Source organism: Salvelinus namaycush, unplaced genomic scaffold (genome assembly GCF_016432855.1).
Source record: "Salvelinus namaycush isolate Seneca unplaced genomic scaffold, SaNama_1.0 Scaffold3292, whole genome shotgun sequence".
NCBI classification, from domain to species: Eukaryota; Metazoa; Chordata; class Actinopteri; order Salmoniformes; family Salmonidae; genus Salvelinus; species Salvelinus namaycush.
In genome coordinates this window covers 13,728-26,674 of record NW_024060222.1, presented here as the reverse complement: position 1 = coordinate 26,674, position 12,947 = coordinate 13,728, and the positions used below count along the sequence as shown (strand labels likewise).

The 12,947-nt window shown below is 49.7% G+C and overlaps 1 protein-coding gene across 1 annotated transcript; it reads left to right on the top strand.

The window, feature by feature from the left end:
- Nucleotides 1-1,404: 1,404 nt before the first annotated feature.
- On the top strand, nt 1,405-12,454 carry LOC120040145 (cyclic nucleotide-gated olfactory channel-like; the record flags this gene model as incomplete). Its single annotated transcript, XM_038985394.1, has 5 exons — nt 1,405-1,664; nt 4,145-4,354; nt 10,863-11,141; nt 11,492-11,706; nt 11,895-12,454. Coding segments are annotated over 5 exons (1,214 nt in total), but the record flags the coding sequence as incomplete, so codon positions are not given.
- Nucleotides 12,455-12,947: the final 493 nt, after the last annotated feature.

Here is a 12,947-nt window from a genome sequence, read left to right as displayed (position 1 = left end):
CCCGAGCCTGTCTGCCTACCCCGAGCCTGTCTGCCTACCCCGAGCCTGTCTGCCTACCACCCGAGCCTGTCTGCCTACCCCGAGCCTGTCTGCCTACCCCGAGCCTGTCTGCCTACCCCGAGCCTGTCTGCCTACCCCGAGCCTGTCTGCCTACCCCGAGTCTGTCTGCCTACCCCGAGTCTGTCTGCCTACCCCGAGTCTGTCTGCCTACCCCGAGTCTGTCTGCCTACCCCGAGCCTGTCTGCCTACCCTGAGCCTGTCTGCCTACCCTGAGCCTGTCTGCCTACCCTGAGCCTGTCTGCCTACCCTGAGCCTGTCTGCCTACCCTGAGTCTGTCTGCCTACCCTGAGCCTGTCTGCCTACCCTGAGCCTGTCTGCCTACCCCGAGCCTGTCTGCCTACCCCGAGCCTGTCTGCCTACCCCGAGTCTGTCTGCCTACCCCGAGCCTGTCTGCCTACCCCGAGCCTGTCTGCCTACCCCGAGCCTGTCTGCCTACCCCGAGCCTGTCTGCCTACCCCGAGCCTGTCTGCCTACCCCGAGCCTGTCTGCCTACCCCGAGCCTGTCTGCCTACCCCGAGCCTGTCTGCCTACCCCGAGCCTGTCTGCCTACCCCGAGCCTGTCTGCCTACCCCGAGCCTGTCTGCCTACCCCGAGTCTGTCTGCCTACCCCGAGTCTGTCTGCCTACCCCGAGTCTGTCTGCCTACCCCGAGTCTGTCTGCCTACCCCGAGCCTGTCTGCCTACCCCGAGCCTGTCTGCCTACCCCGAGCCTGTCTTTCTACCCCGAGCCTGTCTGCCTACCCCGAGCCTGTCTGCCTACCCCGAGCCTGTCTGCCTACCCCGAGCCTGTCTGCCTACCCCGAGCCTGTCTGCCTACCCCGAGTCGGTCTGCCTACCCCGAGTCTGTCTGCCTACCCTGAGTCTGTCTGTCTACCCTGAGCCTGTCTGTCTACCCTGAGCCTGTCTGTCTACCCTGAGCCTGTCTGCCTACCCTGAGCCTGTCTGCCTACCCTGAGCCTGTCTGCCTACCCTGAGCCTGTCTGTCTACCCTGAGTCTGTCTGTCTACCCTGAGTCTGTCTGTCTACCCTGAGTCTGTCTGTCTACCCTGAGTCTGTCTGTCTACCCTGAGTCTGTCTGTCTACCCTGAGTCTGTCTGTCTACCCTGAGCCTGTCTGTCTACCCTGAGCCTGTCTGTCTACCCTGAGCCTGTCTGTCTACCCTGAGCCTGTCTGTCTACCCTGAGCCTGTCTGTCTACCCTGAGCCTGTCTGTCTGTCTACCCTGAGCCTGTCTGTCTACCCTGAGTCTGTCTGCCTACCCTGAGCCTGTCTGCCTACCCTGAGCCTGTCAGCCTACCCTGAGCCTGTGCCCTAACACTGACTGTGTAACTCTTTTTGTTGATCAGGTTTCCTGGAGCAGGGTCTGTTGGTGAAGGACCTCTCTAAGCTGAGAGACAGTTACCTGAAGACGGTTCAGTTTAAACTAGACCTGTTGTCTATCCTGCCTACTGACCTGTTCTACCTCTCTCTGGGAATACACACTCCTCTCCTGCGCTTCAACAGACTGCTGCGGTTCAACCGCATGTTTGAGTTCTTCGACCGTACAGAGACCAGGACCAGTTACCCCAACGCCTTCCGCATCACGAACCTGGTCCTTTACATACTGGTACGTACGCACGGCGTCCACATTACTAAGGAATTATCATGGTCCACACACACCCACACAGTTGTGAAGAGGGCACAACAGCGCCTCGTCCCTCTCACGAGGCTGAAAAGATTGACATGGTCCCTCAGATCTTCAAAAGGTTCTACAGCTGTACCACTGAGAGCATATTGACTGGCTGCATCACCGCTTGGTATGGCAACTGCAATGCACCCAACCGCAAGGCGCTGTTGTGACAGTAATGATGTGACTTCAAAGGGTGGTGTGAACGGCCCAGTATATCACTGGGAAGGGTGGTGTGAACGGCCCAGTACATCACTGGGAAGGGTGGTGTGAACGGCCCAGTGCATCACTGGGAAGGGTGGTGTGAACGGCCCAGTACATCACTGGGAGGGGTGGTGTGAACGGCCCAGTATATCACTGGGAAGGTGGTGTGAACGGCCCAGTACATCACTGGGAAGGTGGTGTGAACGACCCAGTACATCACTGGGAAGGTGGTGTGAACGGCCCAGTACATCACTGGGAAGGGTGGTGTGAGCGGCCCAGTACATCACTGGGAAGGGTGGTGTGAACGGCCCAGTACATCACTGGGAAGGGTGGTGTGAACGACCCAGTACATCACTGGGAAGGGTGGTGTGAACGGCCCAGTACATCACTGGGAGGTGGTGTGAACGACCCAGTACATCACTGGGAAGGGTGGTGTGAACGGCCCAGTACATCACTGGGAAGGGTGGTGTGAACGACCCAGTACATCACTGGGAGGTGGTGTGAACGGCCCAGTACATCACTGGGAAGGTGGTGTGAACGACCCAGTACATCACTGGGAAGGGTGGTGTGAACGACCCAGTACATCACTGGGAAGGGTGGTGTGAACGGCCCAGTACATCACTGGGAAGGTGGTGTGAACGACCCAGTACATCACTGGGGCCGAGTTCCCTTCCATCCAGTACCTCTATACCAAGAGGAGAGTCCAGCCACCCAACAGGACCCTAAACAGCTTCTACCCACAAGCCATAAGACTGCTAAATAGCTCATCAAATGGCTACCTCGGACTACCTGCATTTACCCTTTTTCCAGCTAACTCTTTTACACTGACTCTACCCACACACTAACACATACATACACACATACTTATACTGACACCCCAACACACAGACACACTTGAGTAATACACCAGAGTGACTTACAGGAGCAGTTAGGGTTAAGTGCCTTGCTCATGGGCACATCGGCAGATGTTTTACCTCGTCAGCTTGGGGATTCAAACCAGCAACCTTTTGGTTACTGGCCCAACACTCCTAACCGATAGGCTACCTGTCATCGGATTTACGGTCAAAGTTGGGTGAAAAAAATACTAAATGTCCTTACGCTGATGACTTTTTGCAAATCCAATGAGTCTGTCTGCTATCCTGAGTCTGTCTGCTATCCTGAGTCTGTCTGCTATCCTGAGTCTGTCTGCTATCCTGAGCCTGTCTGCTATCCTGAGCCTGTCTGCTATCCTGAGTCTGTCTGCTATCCTGAGTCTGTCTGCTATCCTGAGTCTGTCTGCTATCCTGAGTCTGTCTGCTATCCTGAGTCTGTCTGCTATCCTGAGCCTGTCTGCTATCCTGAGCCTGTCTGCTATCCTGAGCCTGTCTGCTATCCTGAGCCTGTCTGCTATCCTGAGCCTGTCTGCTATCCTGAGCCTGTCTGCTATCCTGAGCCTGTCTGCTATCCTGAGTCTGTCTGCTATCCTGAGTCTGTCTGCTATCCTGAGTCTGTCTGCTATCCTGAGTCTGTCTGCTATCCTGAGTCTGTCTGCTATCCTGAGTCTGTCTGCTATCCTGAGTCTGTCTGCTATTCTGAGTCTGTCTGCTATTCTGAGTCTTTCTGCTATCCTGAGTCTGTCTACTATCCTGAGTCTGTCTGCTATCCTGAGTCTGTCTAATACCCTGAGTCTGTCTAATACCCTGAGTCTGTCTAATACCCTGAGTCTGTCTGCTATCCTGAGTCTGTCTGCTATCCTGAGTCTGTCTGCTATCCTGAGTCTGTCTGCTATCCTGAGTATGTCTCCTATCCTGAGTATGTCTGCTATCCTGAGTCTGTCTGCTATCCTGAGTCTGTCTGCTATCCTGAGTCTGTCTGCTACCCTGAGTCTGTCTGCTATCCTGAGTCTGTCTGCTACCCTGAGTCTGTCTGCTACTCTGAGTCTGTCTGCTACCCTGAGTCTGTCTGCTACCCTGAGTCTGTCTGCTACCCTGAGTCTGTCTGCTACCCTGAGTCTGTCTGCTACCCTGAGTCTGTCTGCTACCCTGAGTCTGTCTGCTATTCTGAGTCTGTCTGCTATCCTGAGTCTGTCTGCTACTGATTCAACATTATCGCATAGATTTGAGGGGTTGAAATGACGAGGAAACAATCCGTTGTTGGAAAAGGACCCATAAGCGTTTCCTGTTAGTCTACACCTGTTGACAAATAACTGTTGATCTGACCTGCTGTTTCTCCTCCAGGTGATCATCCACTGGAACGCCTGTATCTACTACTCCTTCTCCAAGGCCCTGGGACTGGGGTCTGACTCCTGGGTGTATCCCAACCAGACCACTCTGTCGCGGGGTTACATCTACTGCCTCTACTGGTCCACCCTCACCCTCACCACCATAGGAGAGACACCGCCACCCGTACGAGATGAGGAGTTCCTCTTTGTGGTCTTTGACTTCCTGGTGAGTGTATAATGTAACCCTATACCATATACCCTATTCCATAGATAGTGTACCATTTTATTTCTGACATGGAACCAATTGACCTAGATAGTGGACAACTTTATGTCTGACATAGAACACTATTCCCTGGATAGTGCAGTACCTAGGCTATTGAGTCTGCCAATATGAATGCGGTGATTGACAGAGTCGAAAGCCTTGGCCAGGTCGATGAAGACGGCTGCACAGTACTGTCTTTTATCGATGGCGGTTATGATATCGTCTAGGACCTTGAGCGTGGCTGAGGTGCATCCATGACCAGCTCGGAAACCAGATTGCATAGTGGAGAAGGTACGGTGGGATTCGAAATGTTCAGTGATCTGTTTATTAACTTGGCTTTCAAAGATTTTAGAAAGGCAGGGCAGGATGGATATAGGTCTGTAACAGTTTGGGTCTAGAGTGTCTCCCCCTTTGAAGAGGCGGATGACAGCGGCAGCTTTCCAATCTTTGGGGATTTCAGACGATACGAAAGAGAGGTTGAACAGGCTGGTAATAGGGGTTGCAACAATTTCGGTGGATAATTTTAGAAAGAGAGGGACCAGATTGTCTAGCCCAGCTGATTTGTAGGGGTCCAGATTTTGCAGCTCTTTCAGAACATCAGCTGTCTGGATTTGGGTGAAGGAGAAGTGGGGGGGGGGGGGGGGGGGGGGGCTTGGGCAAGTTGCTGCGGGGGGTGCTGAAATGTTAGGGGTAGCCAGGTGGAGAGCATGGCCAGCCGTAGAAAAATGCTTATTGAAATGATAGATTATCGTAGATTTATCGGTGGTGACAATGTTTCCTATCCTCAGTGCAGTGGGCAGCTGGGAGAAGGTGTTATTATTCTCCATGGACTTTACAGTGTCCCAAAGAGGTAGAGACCTCTTATCTTGGTGCTAGGTGCAGTAGAATCCTCTTATCTTGATGTACACAGGAAACTCTGCAGCTGAGACCGGTGTTAACCCTATCAAGCTGCTTGTTACTTTCAGTCTGCTACTCTGTGGTGATGTACACCCCCTGTCCTGGCCCAAACACCACAAAGCTCAACAACTATGCCCAAACTGCGGTAAGACCGTAAGGAAGAATTCAAATGCGGTGGCTAATGACATTTGTGATTTGTTTGATCACATAAAGTGTGGAGATATCCAACACTTGTCATATGATGAATCTGTAAAGTCTCAAAGTAACATTTTTTGCTTGTTTGCAATGTATGCTGGGTAAATGTGGTTCCAAACATTGGGATGCTGGACACAAGCAGGGATGATGAGGGAACTCTAGATGAGATAGTCGATGTATCAGCCATGGGCACAGAAGATGACATGTTTGACTGTTTCAATCAGAGAGGACTTCACTTTATCCATGTAAACGCACGGAGCCTGCTGCCGAGATTATAGGAATTAAACCTCCTGGCTTCCAACACCCGGGCTTCATGTAGTTGCTGTGACTGAGGACCATGATGTTGAGCTACCAGGTTTTAGCATTTATAGAATTATCTGAAACTGAAATGGTGGTCGTGTGTTTTTACTAGGAAGGATGTGCATTTTAACCCTCGTTCAGATCTGAAAATGGATGGTCTTGAGGTTGTATGGGTAGAAACACTTCTTCCTGAGTGTCGTCCTGTACTTGTTGGTGTGTGCTATCGGCCTCCTAAGCAGAAGAACGTCCTGTACTTGTTGGTGTGTGCTATCGGCCTCCTAAGCAGAAGAACGTCTATGATTGGATTGAATTGCTGTGATCACAATGTATTGGCTTGGTGGTTTTAAAACAAATGTGCAGTTATCACCCCAGAGAAGTACACTAGTAAATGCCCTGTCTAACTGTAATTAGTTATTTGGACTGAAACAACTGACTGTTGAGCCAACCCGGGTGTGTATTGACAGTAAATCAACTTTGGATTTGATTATTGTATCAGACCAAGACAACATCTGTCAGTCAGGAGTCTTAAATATTGGTTTTAGTGATTATATGGTAACCTGCTGTACCCGTAAGACATCCACACTGCTACTTAAGCCAGGTAATAACTACATGACGGTACGGTCTATGACACAAAACTCAATGGAACGTTTTGTTGAAGTACTTGGAAATGTGGAGTGGTCTCATGTAGTAAACTGTGATGTCACTTCACCCCCACCTACATGTACAAATGACCTCAACTAACCTGTACCCCCGCACACTGACTCGTTACCGGTACCCCCTGTATATAGCCTCCACATTGACTCTGTACCGGTGCCCCCTGTATTTAGACTCCACACTGACTCGGTACCAGTACCCCCTGTATTTAGACTCCACACTGACTCGGTACCAGTACACCCCTGTATATAGCCTCCACATTGACTCTGTACCGTAACACCCTGTATATAGCCTCCACATTGACTCTGTACCGTAACACCCTGTATATAGCCTCCACACTGACTCTGTACCGGTACCCCCTGTATATAGCCTCCACATTGACTCTGTACTGGTACCCCCTGTATATAGTCTCCACATTGACTCTGTACCGTAATACCCTGTATATAGCCTCCACATTGACTCTGTACCGGTACCCCCTGTATATAGCCTCCACATTGACTCTGTACCGGTACCCCCTGTATATAGCCTCCACATTGACTCTGTACCAGTAGTCCCCTGTATATAGCCTCCACATTGACTCTGTACCGGTACCCCCTGTATATAGCCTCCACATTGACTCTGTACCGGTACCCCCTGTATATAGCCTCCACATTGACTCTGTACCGGTACCTCCTGTATATAGCCTCCACATTGACTATGTACCAAAACACCCTGTATATAGCCTCCACATTGACTCTGTACCGGTACCCCCTGTATATAGCCTCAACATTGACTCTGTACCGGTACCCCCTGTATATAGCCTCCACATTGACTCTGTACTGGTACACCCTGTATATAGCCTCCGCATTGACTCTGTACCGGTACCCCCTGTATATAGCCTCCACATTGACTCTGTACCGGTACCCCCTGTATATAGCCTCCCCATTGACTCTATATACAGGGTGTACCAGTACAGCCTCCGCATTGACTCTGTACCGGTACCTCCTGTATATAGCCTCCACATTGACTATGTACCGGTACACCCTGTATATAGCCTCCACATTGACTCTGTACCGGTACCCCCTGTATATAGCCTCCACATTGACTATGTACCAAAACACCCTGTATATAGCCTCCACATTGACTCTGTACCGGTACCCCCTGTATATAGCCTCCACATTGACTCTGTACCGGTACCCCCTGTATATAGCCTCCACATTGACTCTGTACTGGTACACCCTGTATATAGCCTCCGCATTGACTCTGTACCGGTACCCCCTGTATATAGCCTCCACATTGACTCTGTACTGGTACACCCTGTATATAGCCTCCACATTGACTCTGTACCGGTACCCCCTGTATATAGCCTCCGCATTGACTCTGTACCGGTACCCCCTGTATATATCCTCCACATTGACTCTGTACCGGTACCCCCTGTATATAGCCTCCACATTGACTCTGTACCGGTACCCCCTGTATATAGCCTCCACATTGACTCTGTACCAGTCTGGCTCTATGAACTCCAGTCTGGCTCTATGAACTCCAGTCTGGCTTTATGAACTCCAGTCTGGCTTTATGAACTCCAGTCTGGCTCTATGAACTCCAGTCTGGCTCTATGAACTCCAGTCTGGCTCTATGAACTCCAGTCTGGCTCTATGAACTCCAGTCTGGCTCTATGAACTCCAGTCTGGCTTTATGTACTCCAGTCTGGCTCTATGAACTCCAGTCTGGCTCTATGTACTCCAGTCTGGCTCTATGAACGCCAGTCTGGCTCTATGAACTCCAGTCTGGCTCTATGAACTCCAGTCTGGCTCTATGTACTCCAGTCTGGCTCTATGAACTCCAGTCTGGCTCTATGAACTCCAGTCTGGCTCTATGAACTCCAGTCTGGCTCTATGTACTCCAGTCTGGCTCTATGTACTCCAGTCTGGCTCTATGAACTCCAGTCTGGCTCTATGAACTCCAGTCTGGCTCTATGAACTCCAGTCTGACCCTATGAACTCCAGGTTGACTCTATGAACTCCAGTCTGACTCTATGAACTCCAGTCTGACTCTATGAACTCCAGTCTGGCTCTATGAACTCCAGTCTGGCTTTATGAACTCCAGTCTGGCTTTATGAACTCCAGTCTGACTTTATGAACTCCAGTCTGGCTCTATGAACTCCAGTCTGGCTTTATGAACTCCAGTCTGGCTCTATGAACTCCAGTCTGGCTCTATGAACTCCAGTCTGGCTTTATGAACTCCAGTCTGGCTTTATGAACTCCAGTCTGACTCTATGAACTCCAGTCTGGCTCTATGAACTCCAGTCTGGCTCTATGAACTCCAGTCTGGCTTTATGAACTCCAGTCTGGCTCTATGAACTCCAGTCTGGCTTTATGAACTCCAGTCTGACTCTATGAACTCCAGTCTGGCTCTATGAACTCCAGTCTGGCTCTATGAACTCCAGTCTGGCTCTATGAACTCCAGTCTGGCTTTATGAACTCCAGTCTGGCTTTAGAACAGCTCATCCCACTGATACTTGCCTTATCCACCTTTTTGACCACATCAAGCAGGAAAGTGAGAAGTGGAACTATACAGTTATGGTCATGTTAGACTTGTAGAAAGATTTTGACACTGTGGACCAATGATATTCTCCTGATGAAACTGAAATGCATGCATCTAAATGATTTAGCAGTGAATTGGTTTAGGTCTTGTCTGACCAACAGAACAGAAGTATGTAATGTTGGTGATGTCAGAGGCCAAATAAATATCCTGTGGAGTACCACAGGGATCTATTTTAGGGCCTCTCTCATTTCTAATATACCTTAATTTATTTATTTATTTATTATTTTTTATCATTTATAATTTACATGTAGTGTGTGCATCTATCAGTTACACATTTATTTGTATGTATTTATTTATTTAACCTTTTATTTAACTAGGCAAGTCAGTTAAGAACATATTCTTATTTACAATGACGGCCTACCAAAAGGCAAAAGGCCTCCTGCGGGGACGGGATGAAAAAAATATATACATATAAAACAAAACACACATTACGACGAGACAACACTACATAAAGAGAGACCTAAGACAACAACATAGCAAGACAGCAACACATGACAACAAAGCATGGTAGCAACACAACATGACAAAACATGGTAGCAACACAACATGGTAGCAGCACAAAATATGGTACAAACATTATTGGGCACAGACAACAGCACAACGGGCAAGAAGGTAGAGACAACAATACATCATGCAAAGCAGCCACAACTGTCAGTAAGAGTGTCCATGACTGAGTCTTTGAATGAAGAGATGGAGATAAAACTGTCCAACAAATTGTCACTACATTTGGGAAAAACAGAATTGATTTTGTTTGTGACAAAACGTAGATTGCTTAGGGCTGGACAAGATAAAGGTAAACTGTGCAGGCAAGGAGATTGAATCTAAAACAAGTGTAACTTATCGTAGTTTGTCCCTAGATCAATCCCTTTCTGGAAACCTGATTGCTGCTAAAATTCTTTCCAAATGGCGAACAAATTGACGTTTTTATATCGTAACACTAAATATTTTAACATCAAAGGTAAGAAACTGCTTGTCTCAACCTTGATTCAGTGTCATCTTGATTAAGCTGCTCTGCTTGGTATAGTGGGCTATCAAAAACAGCTGGAAAAGAGAATGCAGGTCATGCAATATAATGTCATCAGGTATATGCTGAATGTCCCCCCCCCAGGACCCACATAATGGCATCAGGTATATGCTGAATGTCCCCCCCCCAGGACCCACATAATGGCATCAGGTATATGCTGAATGCCCCCCCCCCCCCCCCCAGGACCCACATAATGTTATCAGGTATATGCTGAATGTCCCCCCCAGGACCAACATAATGTTATCAGGTATATGCTGAATGTCCCCCCCCCAGGACCCACATAATGTTATCAGGTATATGCTGAATGTCCCCCCCCCAGGACCCACATAATGTTATCAGGTATATGCTGAATGTCCCCCCCCCCCCAGGACCCACATAATGTTATCAGGTATATGCTGAATGTCCCCCCCAGGACCCACATAATGTTATCAGGTATATGCTGAATGTCCCCCCCAGGACCCACATAATGTTATCAGGTATATGCTGAATGTCCCCCCCAGGACCCACATAATGTTATCAGGTATATGCTGAATGTCCCCCCCAGGACCAACATAATGTTATCAGGTATATGCTGAATGTCCCCCGCCAGGACCCACATAATGTTATCAGGTATATGCTGAATGTCCCCCCCCCCAGGACCCACATAATGTTATCAGGTATATGCTGAATGTCCCCCCCAGGACCCACATAATGTTATCAGGTATATGCTGAATGTCCCCCCCAGGACCCACATAATGTTATCAGGTATATGCTGAATGTCCCCCCCCCCAGGACCCACATAATGTTATCTAGCATATTAACATATTGGGTTCATTTTAGGTGGGCGTGTTGATCTTCGCCAGCATCGTGGGGAACGTGGGAGCCATGATCTCCAACATGAACGCTACGCGGGCAGAGTTCCAGAGCCGCATCGACCAGGTCAAACACTACATGCAGTTCAGACACGTCAGCCGTGACCTGGAGCACCGTGTCATTCGCTGGTTCGACTACCTCTGGACCAATCAGAAGGCGGTAGACGAACAGGAAGTTCTGAAGAGCCTGCCCAATAAACTGAGGGCTGAGATCGCTATCAATGTGCACCTGGAGACTTTGAAGAAGGTAGAACACACACACCCACAAACACATACTCTCACACACTTGCTGTCCCATCTCTTCGCCTCCCTCTCTTTCTCTCCCCCTCTCTCTCTGGTGTGTAACTTCCAGGACTGTGAGGAAGTAGAGTTGGTATTGAAGCTGTTTCTACATCTCGGCCTCTCTCTCGGCCTGCCTCTCTCTCTCTCGGCCTGCCTCTCTCTCTCGGCCTGCCTCTCTCTCTCTCTCTCTCTCTCTCGGCCTGCCTCTCTCTCGGCCTGCCTCTCTCTCTCGGCCTGCCTCTCTCTCTCGGCCTGCCTCTCTCTCTCCTCTCCTCTCTCTCTCTCTCTGTCCCCTCCTCTCCCCCACTCTTCTAGGTGCGTATCTTCCAGGACTGTGAAGCAGGCCTGCTGGTAGAGTTGGTATTGAAGCTGCGTCCCCAGGTCTTCTCTCCAGGAGATTATATCTGTCGTAAAGGAGACATTGGGAAGGAGATGTACATTATTAAAGATGGCCGCCTGGCGGTGGTGGGAGATGATGGAGCTACTCAGCTGGCCATGCTCACCTCAGGAAGCTGCTTCGGGGAGATCAGGTAGGAGGGGGTGGGGGAGTGGGAGTGTGTGTGTGTGTGTGTGTGTGTGTGTGTGTGTGTGTGTGTGTGTGTGTGTGTGTGTGTGTGTGTGTGTGTGTGTGTGTGTGTGTGTGTGTTTGCACGACTGTGTGTGTGTGTCTAATTGTTGTTACATAATACTATAATGTTTGTGTGTTTGTTTCTGTCAGCATCCTGAACATCCGGGGCAGTAAGATGGGAAACAGGAGAACAGCTAACATCCGTAGCCTTGGTTACTCTGACCTGTTCTGTCTGTCTAAGAGAGATCTGACCGAGGCGCTCAGTGACTTCCCTCATGCTAGAACCCAGCTGGAGCAGAGGGGGCGGGACATCCTCAGGAAGGAGGGGCTACTGGATGAAGTGGGAGGAGAAAGCCTGGGAGTGGAGGAAATGGAGGAGAAGGTGTGTGTTTGTTTGTAAGGAAGCACAACATGCATAGCAAGATGATTGAGGTGTTAAAGACCTATGTGTTTCCTGAATGGCCCCCATAGGACTCTAGCCTCAAGGAGTTCCCCCATAGGACTCTAGCCTCAAGGAGTGTCCCCATAGGACTCTAGCCTCAAGGAGTGTCCCCATAGGACTCTAGCCTCAAGGAGTGTCCCCATAGGACTCTAGCCTCAAGGAGTGTCCCCATAGGACTCTAGCCTCAAGGAGTGCCCCCATAGGACTCTAGCCTCAAGGAGTGTCCCCATAGGACTCTAACCTCAAGGAGTGTCCCCATAGGACTCTAGCCTCAAGGAGTTCCCCCATAGGACTCTAGCCTCAAGGAGTGCACCACTAAGAGTATACGGAAGACTCTCATTTTCCTCAAATAGGAGACAAACTGGAAGAGTGTGTGAACCGGGTACAGAATTATAAGACTGATCATCATCTTAACTACTGTCCTCTTATAGGTGGAGAAGTTGGAGGCGTGTGTGGATCGTCTCCAGACGCGGTTGGCACGTTTACAAATGGAGTATGCCACCGCGCAGCAACGTCTAAAGCAGCGAATCACGGCTCTGGAACACAGCGTCGGCACCACGGTTACCGTCGGAAGCGGTTTCCTGTCCGACGCCGACGGCAACGAGAGTGGCGGTGACGACGGAACACGCAGTGAGATCAACATCAGACTGTGACAACAACGCTGTATCGCCATAGAGACAGCTGGAAGAGTGTTTATCTTATTTACTATCTGTTTTATTTAGTTCGATTTATATTTTGTGGCAGATTTGATATCTGTTGTT